The sequence below is a fragment of the Coptis chinensis genome, chromosome 5, assembly GCF_015680905.1.
Source record: "Coptis chinensis isolate HL-2020 chromosome 5, ASM1568090v1, whole genome shotgun sequence".
Lineage (NCBI taxonomy): Eukaryota > Viridiplantae > Streptophyta > Magnoliopsida > Ranunculales > Ranunculaceae > Coptis > Coptis chinensis.
The window spans coordinates 12421341-12434432 of NC_141460.1; the positions used below are offsets into that span (position 1 = coordinate 12421341).

Below are 13092 nucleotides of genomic sequence, written 5' to 3' on the forward strand. Positions count from 1 at the left end.
TCCCCGACAATCCACCGTTCTAATATCCGAAAGAATAAAGATGCATACAGTAAATGCGTTGATAAACCTTCCTTACAACATCCTCTTAAACTTACATTACATTGAGATTTCTACATGGCCAAAAATTCATTCAAACCACTCAAAAATCACGAAATAAATCTCCACGCCCTATGCATGGTTTCATCATTTATGGAAGGCCTCAAAGACCACATCAGGCAATAGCTCTCCAATTCTCCGGATGACGAATTAAGATTTAGAGAAGAGACTATCTTTTCCTGTAACAAGTTTTGATGTTAGTGCCCCGCAAATAAAAGCTGATATAATTAGAAAAGAGGGACACTCATATACCTGCATTGAGTAATCTTGTGTCAGCATACTGAATACAAACCCCATCAGGGTTGCATAATCTGTAACCACAGGTTTCGTATGAGGGGTAGATTCCATTCCTTCCTACAAAAAACCAGAATGACACATAAATTAGATTTGAAGTACTAGTACCTCAACCATAAGAAAATTGGGCTTTGTTAGTACCAACTAACACTTACTTAGCTCTCTACATTTGAGGATACTGAAGAATTTCTTACTACTACTAGTCTTGAAAGAAACACAAGTAATTTTCAATCCTTTTACAATAACAAACATTGTGAACTTTTCCTAAAATAATGCGAGATGGAAATCCTACAAAATAGTAAAGACTTGAGAGCGAGACTGGACACTTGGGAAAGCGAAGGGACTGGACTAAGTCAAACGATTTTTTTTTCTTTAACTTTTAGTGGATGTTGAGTGACAACTTCAGTAATAAAAACTGACTTTCATCCTAGAGTCCATTTAGTCTTCTTCAGTGATTAAAAACACCCATACAATTGCATAACAAAAGTATGAGAACTAAGAAAACATAAAGTTATTAAACATACCTTTTCATGTATCAAACCATTGCAGATATGTTCATCCTGACATTGTAATGTATTTGTGTCCGCAGTTGTCATAACACCTACTAGATCATCTATGAGCATCTCTAGTTCATGAAGTACACCTTTTCCTGCAGCAAAGAGGGGCAACATAACTACTCGTAAACAGAATAACCAAATGGTGTTTTTAAGCTACTCTTTCCTAACTGAAACACGCATGGTGTTTGTATCAATTTTAAGCCACAAAATGGATTCCTTAATTTATTTATTACACTGAGAATGCACTACATCACTACATGCATATCTTGATATTAATATCTCCTTTAACTTGAGAATTAAAAGTGTGACAAAAAAGAGTGAGCAACTTATAGAAGACTCAACAATAGTAGTAATGTAAACTTCGTTAAATTTTCCAGATCTTGCATATGATTCAGAAGATTAGTCACTACAGTAATGGTATGCATAAGGCCATGATCAAGGAGAAACTCATTAATATAGGCTGTAATTCAAACTTCGTTAAGTTTTCCCAATCTTGCATAATAATAGTCACCACAGCAATAATGTGCATAAGCCCATGATCAAGGAAAAACTCACTAATATAGGTTCTAAAATTTTTTTGAAGAAAGAACCTTAGTCTGTGAGTCTGTCTTGGTTTTCCACAAGACTTGTAAAGATAATAATATGGTAGATAATTTTTCTATCAATAAAGAAGAAGTTTATGACTGCATTATCAGATATACGTTCTCCCCTCATCTTACCTACCTTTCAATTCAATTGTAAAGTATGATACTAGGAATCTGTACAACAAACAAAACATACACAAACCTAGTTCAATCTAAACCTCTTATTTAATAACAATCATGCTAAGATATGAAACTCATGTGTAAAGCATCACAAAGGCGTTTAAAGAGTTAAGGCATTAACATTTTCGGTAATCAAATGATATAATTGAAAACAATAACATGTAAAAACCTTTAAGAGATATTGACATTATACCAATCAAAGAAAAAGAGAGAGAGAGAAGTGTTACCTTTACTCAGATGTTCCAGGAGTCCTTGTTGACAAGTGTTTACTTCTGAGTACAATTATCATCCAAGCAAACAAAAGTAATTAATCATTACACAAAATCTAGTAAAAACTCTCTCTAAATCGAAAAAAAGGGTCTTAACTCTTAAGTCATAAATGTAAAAGAATGAATCCTTACACTTGCTTATACTCTGTACGCCATCATGAACATTTCTACACCCAGATTGGAGATATGCCTTCATCCTTTCAGTCTCATTAGCTTTAATGATATTATCTATAAGTTTAGACGTCTTCTTTAGCGAAAGCCTTCTAAAGAACTCTATCATAAACAACAACATAAAAACACAGTAAATACAATACAAATAAACCTTAAATTACCCAATCAAAAGTAAAAAATAATCTTACCTAGATGTTGGTGAAATCCCACAAGAAATTTATTCGATACAGACACCATTTCATCAAACTTGGTGACTCTAAAACAAAGTAGTAATAGATACATACTAGTCATGAAGAGTATTTTCTAAAAAAAATTGGAGATAGAATGATAAGTGTAAAATAGGAACCCAATTCACTCACTTTGTCATGAAGTCCGAGAAAATGGAATGAACTGTCTTGTTAAGAAGCTCTTGTTCATTCTCCGCATTATCCATGTACTCTGAAAGAAACTAAGGTTTGAAAGAGAAATTACAAGAAATCAGATGATAATTGACTGAAAATACTGTTCGAAATTTTAGGGTTTACAAGTGTCTAGTGAAAAAAGAGAAACAACAATCAAAAGAGGACCAACCTTAAACCACTAAGGCCCACGAGCGATTTGATTTTGCGGTGTTGTTGTGATTAAGGATTGATGGACTGGGCTATGGACCTTGATTTATAGACCCACCCACCGACTGGGCTTATTATGGACTCTGCGTTTGCTTTAAGCTAAGTCTAATTTTCATGCGGTTCAGACTCTCAATGTTACTCGGTTCATTACTCAGTTCGTGTAAAAGTTATCTAGTGCTACTCAACTGTTGAGGTAGACATTTTAGAGTTGCTCACAATTTAGAACATTTGAGCGCTGCTAGAACCTAAATGCGCTCAAACGGTTTTGCCTTTTGAGTAAAACTAAAACAATAACAATCAGACACTCAGATCAAATCTCATATTGCATAAATGTTATGAGGATTCGAGTCTTTACATGCTCAAATTTTTTACAAAGACGTATTACATGCATAACAACTAAACTATGTTTACATTACCACAAAAACATTACAACTTAACGAACATATGACTCAGTTTCTTTGCCGCTTCAGTGATGGCTTGATCCAAATGGGTGCCACAAAGATCCTTGTGGACTCCATCGAATCCCATCTACCAGGTTGAAGACTCCAATATCACAAGGTCCGATTTCAACACCTCCATAAACATAGCACCCAATGTAATCGTCAGTGAAGTAGATGCAATCTGGCTTGCAACCAGGGAAGTCTGAAGCCAATAGAGACACTGAACCATTACCACCTAAAAACACAGAATGCCCTAGTAGGCTTTTCACTTCAATCCACTTACGGTCAATTGAATTCAACTTGTAAACGACGAACCCCAAGGAATAATAAGTGTCATCATATACCCTTAACCTTTTAATTAGTAGCAAGTCCCCACCAGAATCCACAAGATACTTAACCTCCTCAACACAACCAATTCTGATAGAATATGGTGGTGGTGCAACAGTTGGCACCTGGGGCTCATGCAATTGATTGAGATCACAAGAAAAAACTCTTCCCGAGTCATCGACAAAGTAAAACTGATCCGCGTAGTATATAACATCACAGATAAATGTGAATGTAGAGGATAAGTTGGTGTAAGCTTTATCACCAGGCTTGAAGAAGGCTATGCGGTCAAACCCACCATGGATTGCCATGATAGTATAATTCAGATTTGATGCAGGGTGCAAACACAACTAATCACAGGCACTAACTCCATGGCGTTCGTCATGGAATTCAAAAGCAATTAATGGGGGGGGGATCTCATTATCAACTGACAAGAAAGGATTCAAGTGACGAACCTCGTAATTCTCTAAAATCATCACCAGCCATCCATAACTGGAACCACAGCATAACCTGTTATGGGGCACTAGTACTTGAAAATCTAAGAATCTGTTCTCGGAGAGATCGTACAAACCGCGTGTCTGGACGCCACTAGTAAGTGGATTAGGAATCAGGAGTAATGGAAGTTGGTGAGGTAGACAATGTCAACTTTCTAAATAAGCAGATCTCCATGACTTAAAAACAGCGCCAAACTGAACATAATGCTTTATACCAATCAATTTGTCTTCAATTAAAGGTAAGAGATGATCCAGAAGATTCAACCGGTCAACTACAATACTATCTACGTGATCTAATACATCACCAGGCAACGACTTGCGTCCGATATATTAAAACGATTACAACGAACGAAGTAACATACGGTAAAATCCCAACCAAGTAAATAACACATATTTTTTTTATTAAAATAACAACTATTTCAATCACCCAAATAAAACATAATTACTCAAGACTTTACCTCATAACTGATAGGATGTTTAGTTTCTTTGTTCCCTTCAAAGTCCAAAACCAAGACACCGAGGAAGCAAGGTCTTCGGGTTAGGGATGAAGACAATCACATACTTTTTTTTTTTTTTCTCCTGTGTTAGACTACTTTTAAATCATGAAGAGAGAGATTAATGAGATAATGAAAAGAAGACGACAGAGAGAGACACGTGAGCCAAATTTGACTGATTTCCATTAAACTTGTGCGTTACGTTAGAATTTTTGTATTGTGAAACAAAGACAATAAAATGAGAAATTTAAAATGAACCTCATATCCATGTTGTTGTAATCTTCATCTGCCATTCTTTCGAGTTCTTCAGAGAAGCCTCGCTAAACCCAAACGTCCCAAAGAAGACGAATGCTCTAGCAGAGCCTTTGTAGAACCCTTATACCGGCCCATTTTTAACTTTGTATTTTAGTGACTCCTGAGGCCCCAATTTTGGTTGAATCCTGCCAAGGTCTTTTTTCCATTGGGTATTTTTCTAACTCAGTTGGAAGGAACAATCCAACATACATTGTTTGCATCCATGTTTTCAAATGTAGGCCAAAATAATAGCATCAACTTTCTAAAAAAAATTATAGTGGTAATTTTGCCAGTCCAAAGTGTGGACAGATTTCCGGCATATAACACCTATAATTTGAAGCTAGATCTGCAAAAAGCCTATGACCAGATTGAGTGGCCTTTCGTCCAGTTAACACTTAAAAAGTTTGGGTTTAATAGTTGCTGGATTGAAAAAATAATGTTTTGTGTCCAAAGCCTAACATTCTCCATCATGCTTATGGCTCGCCTTTTGGATACTTCAAACCCAGTAGAGGCGTTCTACAGGGTGACCCACTGTAGCCCTATATTTTCATCTTATGTGCAAAAAATTTATCTTTAAACCTTATCCGCCAACAAGAATTGCAGGGCATTCAAGGTATTCGAATATTAAAGAACAGTGCACCTCTTTCCCACATGATGTATGCCGATGATGTTATTATTTCTAGTTTTTACTTGATTTGGTTTATCAAGGCTGATCCGGACTTCGGACTACAGAATGAAAAAGCAAAATCTTTGGAATACTATTTTAGTTTACTTTTCAATTGACCTACCGGGACTTGAAAGTCCTCAGATATGAGTTTCTGGCTTTTATGGTTGTACGAGTAGAAACCTCTAATAGAAGGATGATCTTAAGATATGTCCTTCGGTAACGTCTTCCATTAACCTCTGAATTGTACCGAAAGAGACCACAAGGAAAAGTTATCAGCTAAACCATTCACTTTATTTGGGGTTCTTTTTAAGTTACAGGCTTTCAGAAAAATTTACCTCCAGAAGATCAGTTTCACCCTCGAACTCAACCATCACAGGAGCATTCATGCTGTTCAACCAAAAAATAATGATTATCAGCAAAACTATCAACCAACCAATCAAAACAGTATGAACACTTTAATTCCAAGAAACAAATGTTGTGTACCTAATCTGCAAAGCACGGGTCCCAAGGATTCTTGCACGCTCATACTTTGTCATATATTTTGATGTTTTACGATCTTTTTGTACTGTTTTCTGCCCCTCTTTTTCTCCATCGTCTCCAAGCAAAGAATCAGGAATGTCTTCGTTGTTGTTGTTGTTGTTGTTGTTGTTTTCAACATCTTCCTCAACTGCTTCCTGATAATCCCACAAACAAATATAAAGAATCATCCAAAAAAAGTATTTCGACAAGAATCAAATACAATAAAATAAAAACAAACAAACAAACAAACAAACCAACCCAAGTTAAAGCATATTTTTTTTACCTCAATATCAGCCTCCACTGGCTCATCCTCATACCTGAAACAACAAACCTTAGAATTCCATACTTGTTCAAGTACCAACTAATAATCACCTACATTAACTTACAATGTTTACTTCCATTCATAGATCACAGATAAATCTAGTTCAAAACAACTTAAGAATTTAAAATTCTTGAGAACATGTATTCACTTGTTAAAATTCTTGATCGCTTTTCAGTGACATTTAAAAGTTAAAACCCATTGAAAGTTAACCGTACCTCTAAAATCACGAAAGAAAACAACCGACACACAATTACAACGAGAGAGAGAGAGAAGAGAACGAACCCCATGTACATGTCGTTGTAGTCTTCATCGGCCATGGCTGGGTGGAAGACAAGTTTTCCTTCCTGTTCTTCTTCAGAAGCCTTTTCGAAATCCTAGAAAAATATAATTGCTCTGCCCCAGTTCATACTCCGACTGTCATGGGCCTTATTTTGATGTATGCGGAAGCCCTTCAGCGTTATTGGCCGCGTGGGTACTTTTAGGAGCAAGTAATAGTGGCCACTACTTATGGCCCAATCGTTCGAAACTCAAAGAACGTCCCGACAATCCACCGTCCAAATATCCGAAATAACAAAGATGCATACACAGTAAATGCGTTGATAAACCTTCCTTACTGTGATGATCTTACTATCTAGGGATACTAACTAAGAACACTGAGATTAGATTGTAGTTTGAATGAAGTTGGATTGAATTGAAAAATCGAGATGAAGTAAACTGAAACTTTTTATTGAATAACAATGGTGGTTTTACAATCACTCTGTTTTCTCTATTTCTCTCTCCAGTTTACAACAATTTTTGTGGGAATGTTCGAATGAATCTTCTTTCTCCTCCTTCAGTTTTTATATAGTGTCTTCATTTAGTTTTGACCTAATCAAATCATGGCGCGTGTCCAGTGTTTTTCTCTTTCTTTTCTCGCTCAATACCTGCAAAATGTTTGAAATAACCACGAAATATACCGAGATATTAACCTTTATGTCAATATATCAAGCTTTGAAATATCATATAAAATACCTAAATGCACGATATTTGCCCACTACATCACCCTCTTTCTAAATTTTGAAATTTCACTTCAAATTTCAACTTTTCGAGAAACAGTTATACCAAAATATTCATTTACACATCTGGGCCCGGATAACAACCCGACCCAAGCTTCAAGTATAAAATTTTGAACAAACCGTTTCTCCTTCCCTCACCTTTTTAACTTCTTACATACGCTATCTAAAGAAAAAACGAGAAAACAGTATACTCCCTTTATCTTCATCCTTGTAATCATCTGTTCTTCTCCAGAAAAACAAACTTTTGCAATTTGTAAGGTAAGCTGTAACGCCCATATTTGTAATATGTATTTATTTATTTATTTATTTTTCATTTAAAATTTGTTGGATTGGATTTAAGATATGTGGGCCTGATTTCTAGGCCCGAGTCTATGTTGGGCTTAGGTTTCAAACCCAGATATATATTCATATTTTTTCTAGAGAATAGGGTTTTTTTATAAAAATAAAATAAAATGGAGGCGGCTCGCTTGCTAAAGAGTTGGAGCACAACGATTCGGACTATAAGGGATTTGTGGAGCTTTTAATTAATGTGAGTAGTTTAGTTTTTCTCATCTATAGTCTATACAGAGACAACAGATTTTACTGTAGTACAATGTTTCTGCTTATATTTTTTCTGCTCTTTCTCGTCTATGATTATTCTGCTGGTTATTGTTAAAACCGGTTAGATTGTTGAACTGTTGAAAACTCTTAAGTGATTGTTCATGGAAGCGCGAGCCCCAAACAATCATCCTCTCCTTTATACTGTCGAACTGTGATACTGTGGTGGTGTGGCTATTTTATTTGAACTGTCGTATTGTGTTATCTGTTGGTTGATATCGGGGGTTAAGTGTTTGATATTGGGTGTTAGTCGGTTGGATAGGGTGGCTGTTGGAAGCCTCGAAGAAGTCGTTAATGGAGGCGCCAGCCCCATAGAAATCGTCCATGTATACTGCTTGAACTTTGAATTATATTTAATATGTTGTGTGTTGGTTGGATGATGTTTGTTGCTATGGGGAGCTTTTAAAGGGTGTTAATGGTGTTGTTGAAGCTTCCAAATGGTTCGCTAATGGCGCCGACCGCGAATTTCGAGGAGTGGGGGAATCGGGTTTTGAGGGTATCAAAAGATGGGGTTTTTCTGGGGGTTCAAAACCGAACTGTTTCGGTTAGGTTGGAGTGCCGGTGGGTGGTTAGTGGTGGCTGGTGGAGGAGAGCTGTTGCCTGATGGCTCTGGAGGTGAGGGAGACGACCTGGTTCTATTCCTAGTTGGGCTTGGGCCGGACCAGTTTGGTTTAGTTCTATGGGCCAATTTCTATTTTGTTTTGGGCCGAAATCTATTAGTTAGGTTGGGCCAGTTTCTATTTTGTTTTTGGGTCGGACCATATTAGTTTTCTTTGGGCCGAACCAATTAAAGTTTTGGGCCAGTTTAAGTTTCATTTTTTAGTTGGCTTGGGCCGAAATCAATTAGCTTTCTTTGGGCCAGTTTCAAGTTTGTTTTGGGACCGGTCCATATAACTTAATATAGATCCAAATGGGGTCTTTAAATATTTAGACTTTTGGGTTTTGGTTTTAGGCTTCGATTGTGGACTTTTGACTGTTTAATTGTGCTACGTTTTATGTTGTAAATTGTATGGACAAATCAAATGCTAAAATGATGTGGAAACTTGTATAAATTTGGTTGTCATTATCTAAGAAAGATTTGACGTTGATATTGTGTATTTTTAACACATTACGAGATAGAAATTTTAGGAGACCTAATATTCCTAAAACGCTATAAAAATGTTATGCGGTACGTTTGGAGCTATTATGACGTTATGTGGTATGTTGAAATTGTTGTTCGGTTAAATGATATTATACGTTAGAATATCTATTAAATGCAATATTTTTGGGAGAAATAAAGGTAAACGCTCCATTATCATTTTTGTGAGATGCTACTATGAGGTAGTATAATATTTGTGGATATTTCCCACGAGACTGTGGCTTAGTGCAATAATTAATTGGCACGTGAAAGAAGGAAAGTTGTTATGAGATGTATTGAGATAATTCTAAATATATTTGGCTTAGTGCAATAATGTATTTGACATATATACACGTGATATAGTGGAATGATTATGAGATATAAATGTATGACACCTGAATAAATTACGTAACGAAAATTCTAGAACCTAGCTACCACAACTCATGTGATTTGGCTATTGTGATGGGCGTATGTGATATGATTGGCCCTTCTGGCGTTTCAATGAATTTGAATGGCCTTTCTGGCGTAAGTAATTTGATTGGCCCTTCTGACGTTTCAGTAAATCTGAATGGCCCTTCTGGCATAGCCGAATAGTAGCTTGATTATTCCGTCCGAAAATTAGAACGAGACGCGCGATATTTTATGCCGAATAGTGGCAATACCCGTGTAATGACGTGCGTGTGGGGGTTATCTGGTATGTGATATCCCGCTTAGGGTAACTACGCACGTAGTGGTTCATTACGTGAAGGGAGGCATGTGGATGTACATGTTCGGCGTTGGGAAGCGATTGTGGTAGCCAGGGAAACTAGATAAAACATAGAGACGACTTGATTCTAGAGACACTTGGAGAAATTCTAAACAATAATTGTGATGATATATCAAAGTGTATGTTAAATCTATAATGAATGATTGATGGTGGTTGTGAAATTGGTTCAATGAGAGGATTAGAATTATGGGTATGATATGTTTGCTTTATTGTAAGTTATGTTGCATTTACAATGGTTTTTGCAGAAGGGTGGGTGGAATTGATTATTCATGCAGGTGTGACCCACTCTGTGATTTGGCTTACACCAGTGTAAATATAGATTAAGTTTTAGTTTGGTTATTTTATTATTAGATACAGTTGATCTAGTACGGGTTGAAGTTAAGGCACCTCAGTGGAGGAACTAAATGCCTTACTATTGTTGAATTGGAAGCTAAGACGCCTCAATGGAGGAACTACTTGCCTTAATTAATGTAATTTAGAATGTCGTATTAGTCGTTAGAAGTTAAGGCGCCTCAGGGAAGGAACTAACTGCCTTATGGATTGTGTATATATATGTATAAGTAGGGGTGGGAATTTGGCCCTAACGACCCTAACCCGACCCTGACCGACCCGACCCTAAACCCTATAAAGCCCTCACAACTAAAGCCCTCACAGAGTTTAGGGCCGGCCCGGCCCTAATGCCTTCTAGGGCAGGGCTAGGGCTAAGATTCTAAAACATAGGCCCGACCCTAATTCAGCCCTCATTAGCCCGACCCTAACCAAACCCTAACCAAGCCCTAACCGGCCCTGTTTCACACTTTCACTATAAATACACATACCATAATTGTCCAACTCTTTGTTAAATATTTTCAATTAAAATAAGATTGTCCTTTGTAATTTATCACTTACACCCAAGGGTACTTCCAATAACTTGTCTTATATAACAAAAACTTGTCAACTTAATGTTGTGAAGAACAATGAGCACTAGCCTAATAAAAAATAAGACTTTATTCCTTTGATCATCAAGTCAAAGTCCATAACTTATTATTCTCAATTTCTTTTCTCACTTATTTCTTATAAATTATATTTTTATTCACATCCAAGCCAAGTCTAAAACTAAAGATTTCCTTCCACACCATTAAAGCAAAAATAAGAGCAGACATTTGTAACATAGAAACCAAAAAACAACCTTTGTCAGAAAAATGACATTTGTAATCTCAAACCTTTCTCCATCACTTGTTCAAAAGCCAATATTTTCATTTCCATATACAAATCTTGAATCACGTTTAAATTAGAAGAAAGGTAATATTATATTTGTTTGAATCTATTATAGAAATAATTTATGATATTACAAATAGTTTAACAACTTCCATGACCCTTAACCAAAACTATTATGTTTCTTCTTTATATCTATTACTTCTTCCTTTAAAATGATAATATAATTATTTGTCTATGTATTTCAATTTAAAATGTAATTTTAGTGAGGTTTGAGTACAAGGAAGAACAAATTCCGAACTCTCGATGTACTTCAGTTCATTAGATTGTGGATGTGCATTTTAAATTTTTGGACTTATACAAGATTATTACTAGATTGGTTGGACTTTGAGTTTGTAGATTATTGTACATTTTTGTAATATAAATGAGTTTTAAAACTGATGTAGTAAAAAAAAATAAAATATATATAGGCCCGGCCCTAAAGCCTTTAAAGAGGGCTTAGGGTAGGAGTAAGGGGCTTGAGGTTTAGACTTGTGACTGGCGGACCGACTCTATCTTTGACTTTAGGGCCGGGCCGACCAGCCCTAATATTTGAAGGGCTTTAAATGTTTAGGGCCGAGCTAGCCCGACCCGCCCATTGCCCACCCCTATGTATAAGTATATATTGTATTTTAGGGCTACTCACACCAGCATTGTTTATAATGCTGACCCGATTTGCATGTTTGATTATTGGGTGTGTTCATTAAATGAACATAGTTGATAAGTATTAACAGAATTAGTGTTGAAGAAGGTTGGTTGCTGCTTGTGGTTTGTGTTAGCGTCGCATTCCGGATATATTTTGTTTTTCCCTAGAGGTGCAATAGTTTTTCAGTTGAGACAATGTTGTTTTGTATTTTCAATTGTAATTATAATTAAAGAGTTGTTGAAAGGATTTGTAATTTAATCATATTTGTGAGTTTTTGGTAATGAAAAGGACTTTTGTTTATTTTAAAATTTTTATTGGTTTTGAATTATCCGCATAATTAAATAGATGATGGGTTTTTGGAATTGGAGAGTGCATCACACCTCAAAAATTGAAGAGTCGGAAACAAATATTGTTTTTCCGATTTTGTCGAAATTCGGGGTGTGACATAAGCTCTCTACTTCTTGTACTCTACTTGTTAAACTAAAACGCACATTATCATATTATCTTTGAAAGAAATAAATCCGACAGTTTAGGGCTTTTAAGATTTTTAAACTTGAAGACTGTAAATCTATGTATATTTGTGCTATATAATAGTATATAACACTGTATTATTCTTTAAAATGCTCAAAAGTTTGTATCTTTGCATTACTAATATGGTCTGTGCGTATAACCTTCTGTATGTTGTTTTATCTATCGGATGTATCGACTGGAAAACCTGTTATCGATACTTCTGATATCTCAAACTGTATTATTGATGGCGTACTATATATATATTATATTGACGATACTAAAAATTCCTTTGTCGTCACCTCTTTGCTTATAGTCCTTGTGATGGCAAGTGAAGACACCATTTCTGATGTTAGTACCAATAGTGAAGATACTCATTCTGAAGATAAAGCCGATAGTCATAACTTTGCCTCCACTTCTACTAGGAAATATCGACCTAATACCTCTTGGGAAATGGATTATATTGTAGAAATTATTCCTTGTCATCCTTTCGAAAGTGTTTCTTTTGAATCTGAATTCAAGACTGTCGAAGATACCAGTCGATGGAAACATGGTCTCAGCCCATTCCTTATCAAACGGCCGAATCTAGCTTTGGTCCAAACCGCGTATCGAATTCCCCCTTTCTGTTTACCTTCAACGTTATGCTGGGACTCGAAAATATACCAAATGCCAGAGTGGTAATAAGAAAGCCATCATTGTCATTGTTGGCCAAATTGTTGCAGGGTTGAGATTTCCTCTCACAAATCTCGATCGTGAATTTTTAAACCATTTGAACATTTCCCCTGGTCGGGCATGGGTAATTTATGGAGGTTGATGTTTATCTATAACTATTACAATAGCCACCTCTCCCCAGAAAAT

At 36.1% G+C, this 13092-nt stretch overlaps 1 protein-coding gene across 1 annotated transcript; it reads right to left on the reverse strand.

Annotated features, from left to right (window-relative positions):
• On the reverse strand, positions 1–6746 carry LOC147496712 (uncharacterized). The gene is made up of 11 exons (XM_086559626.1): positions 6596–6746; positions 6275–6308; positions 5956–6146; positions 5808–5859; positions 2511–2599; positions 2340–2407; positions 2113–2253; positions 1939–1980; positions 915–1039; positions 349–450; positions 1–275 (listed from the first exon to the last, which is right to left on the reverse strand). Exons 1-11 carry the CDS (start codon positions 6628–6630, stop codon positions 147–149), a joined length of 1008 nt encoding a protein of 335 aa, XP_086415752.1. The 5' UTR covers positions 6631–6746; the 3' UTR covers positions 1–146.
• Between the last annotated feature and the right edge of the window lie 6346 nt (positions 6747–13092).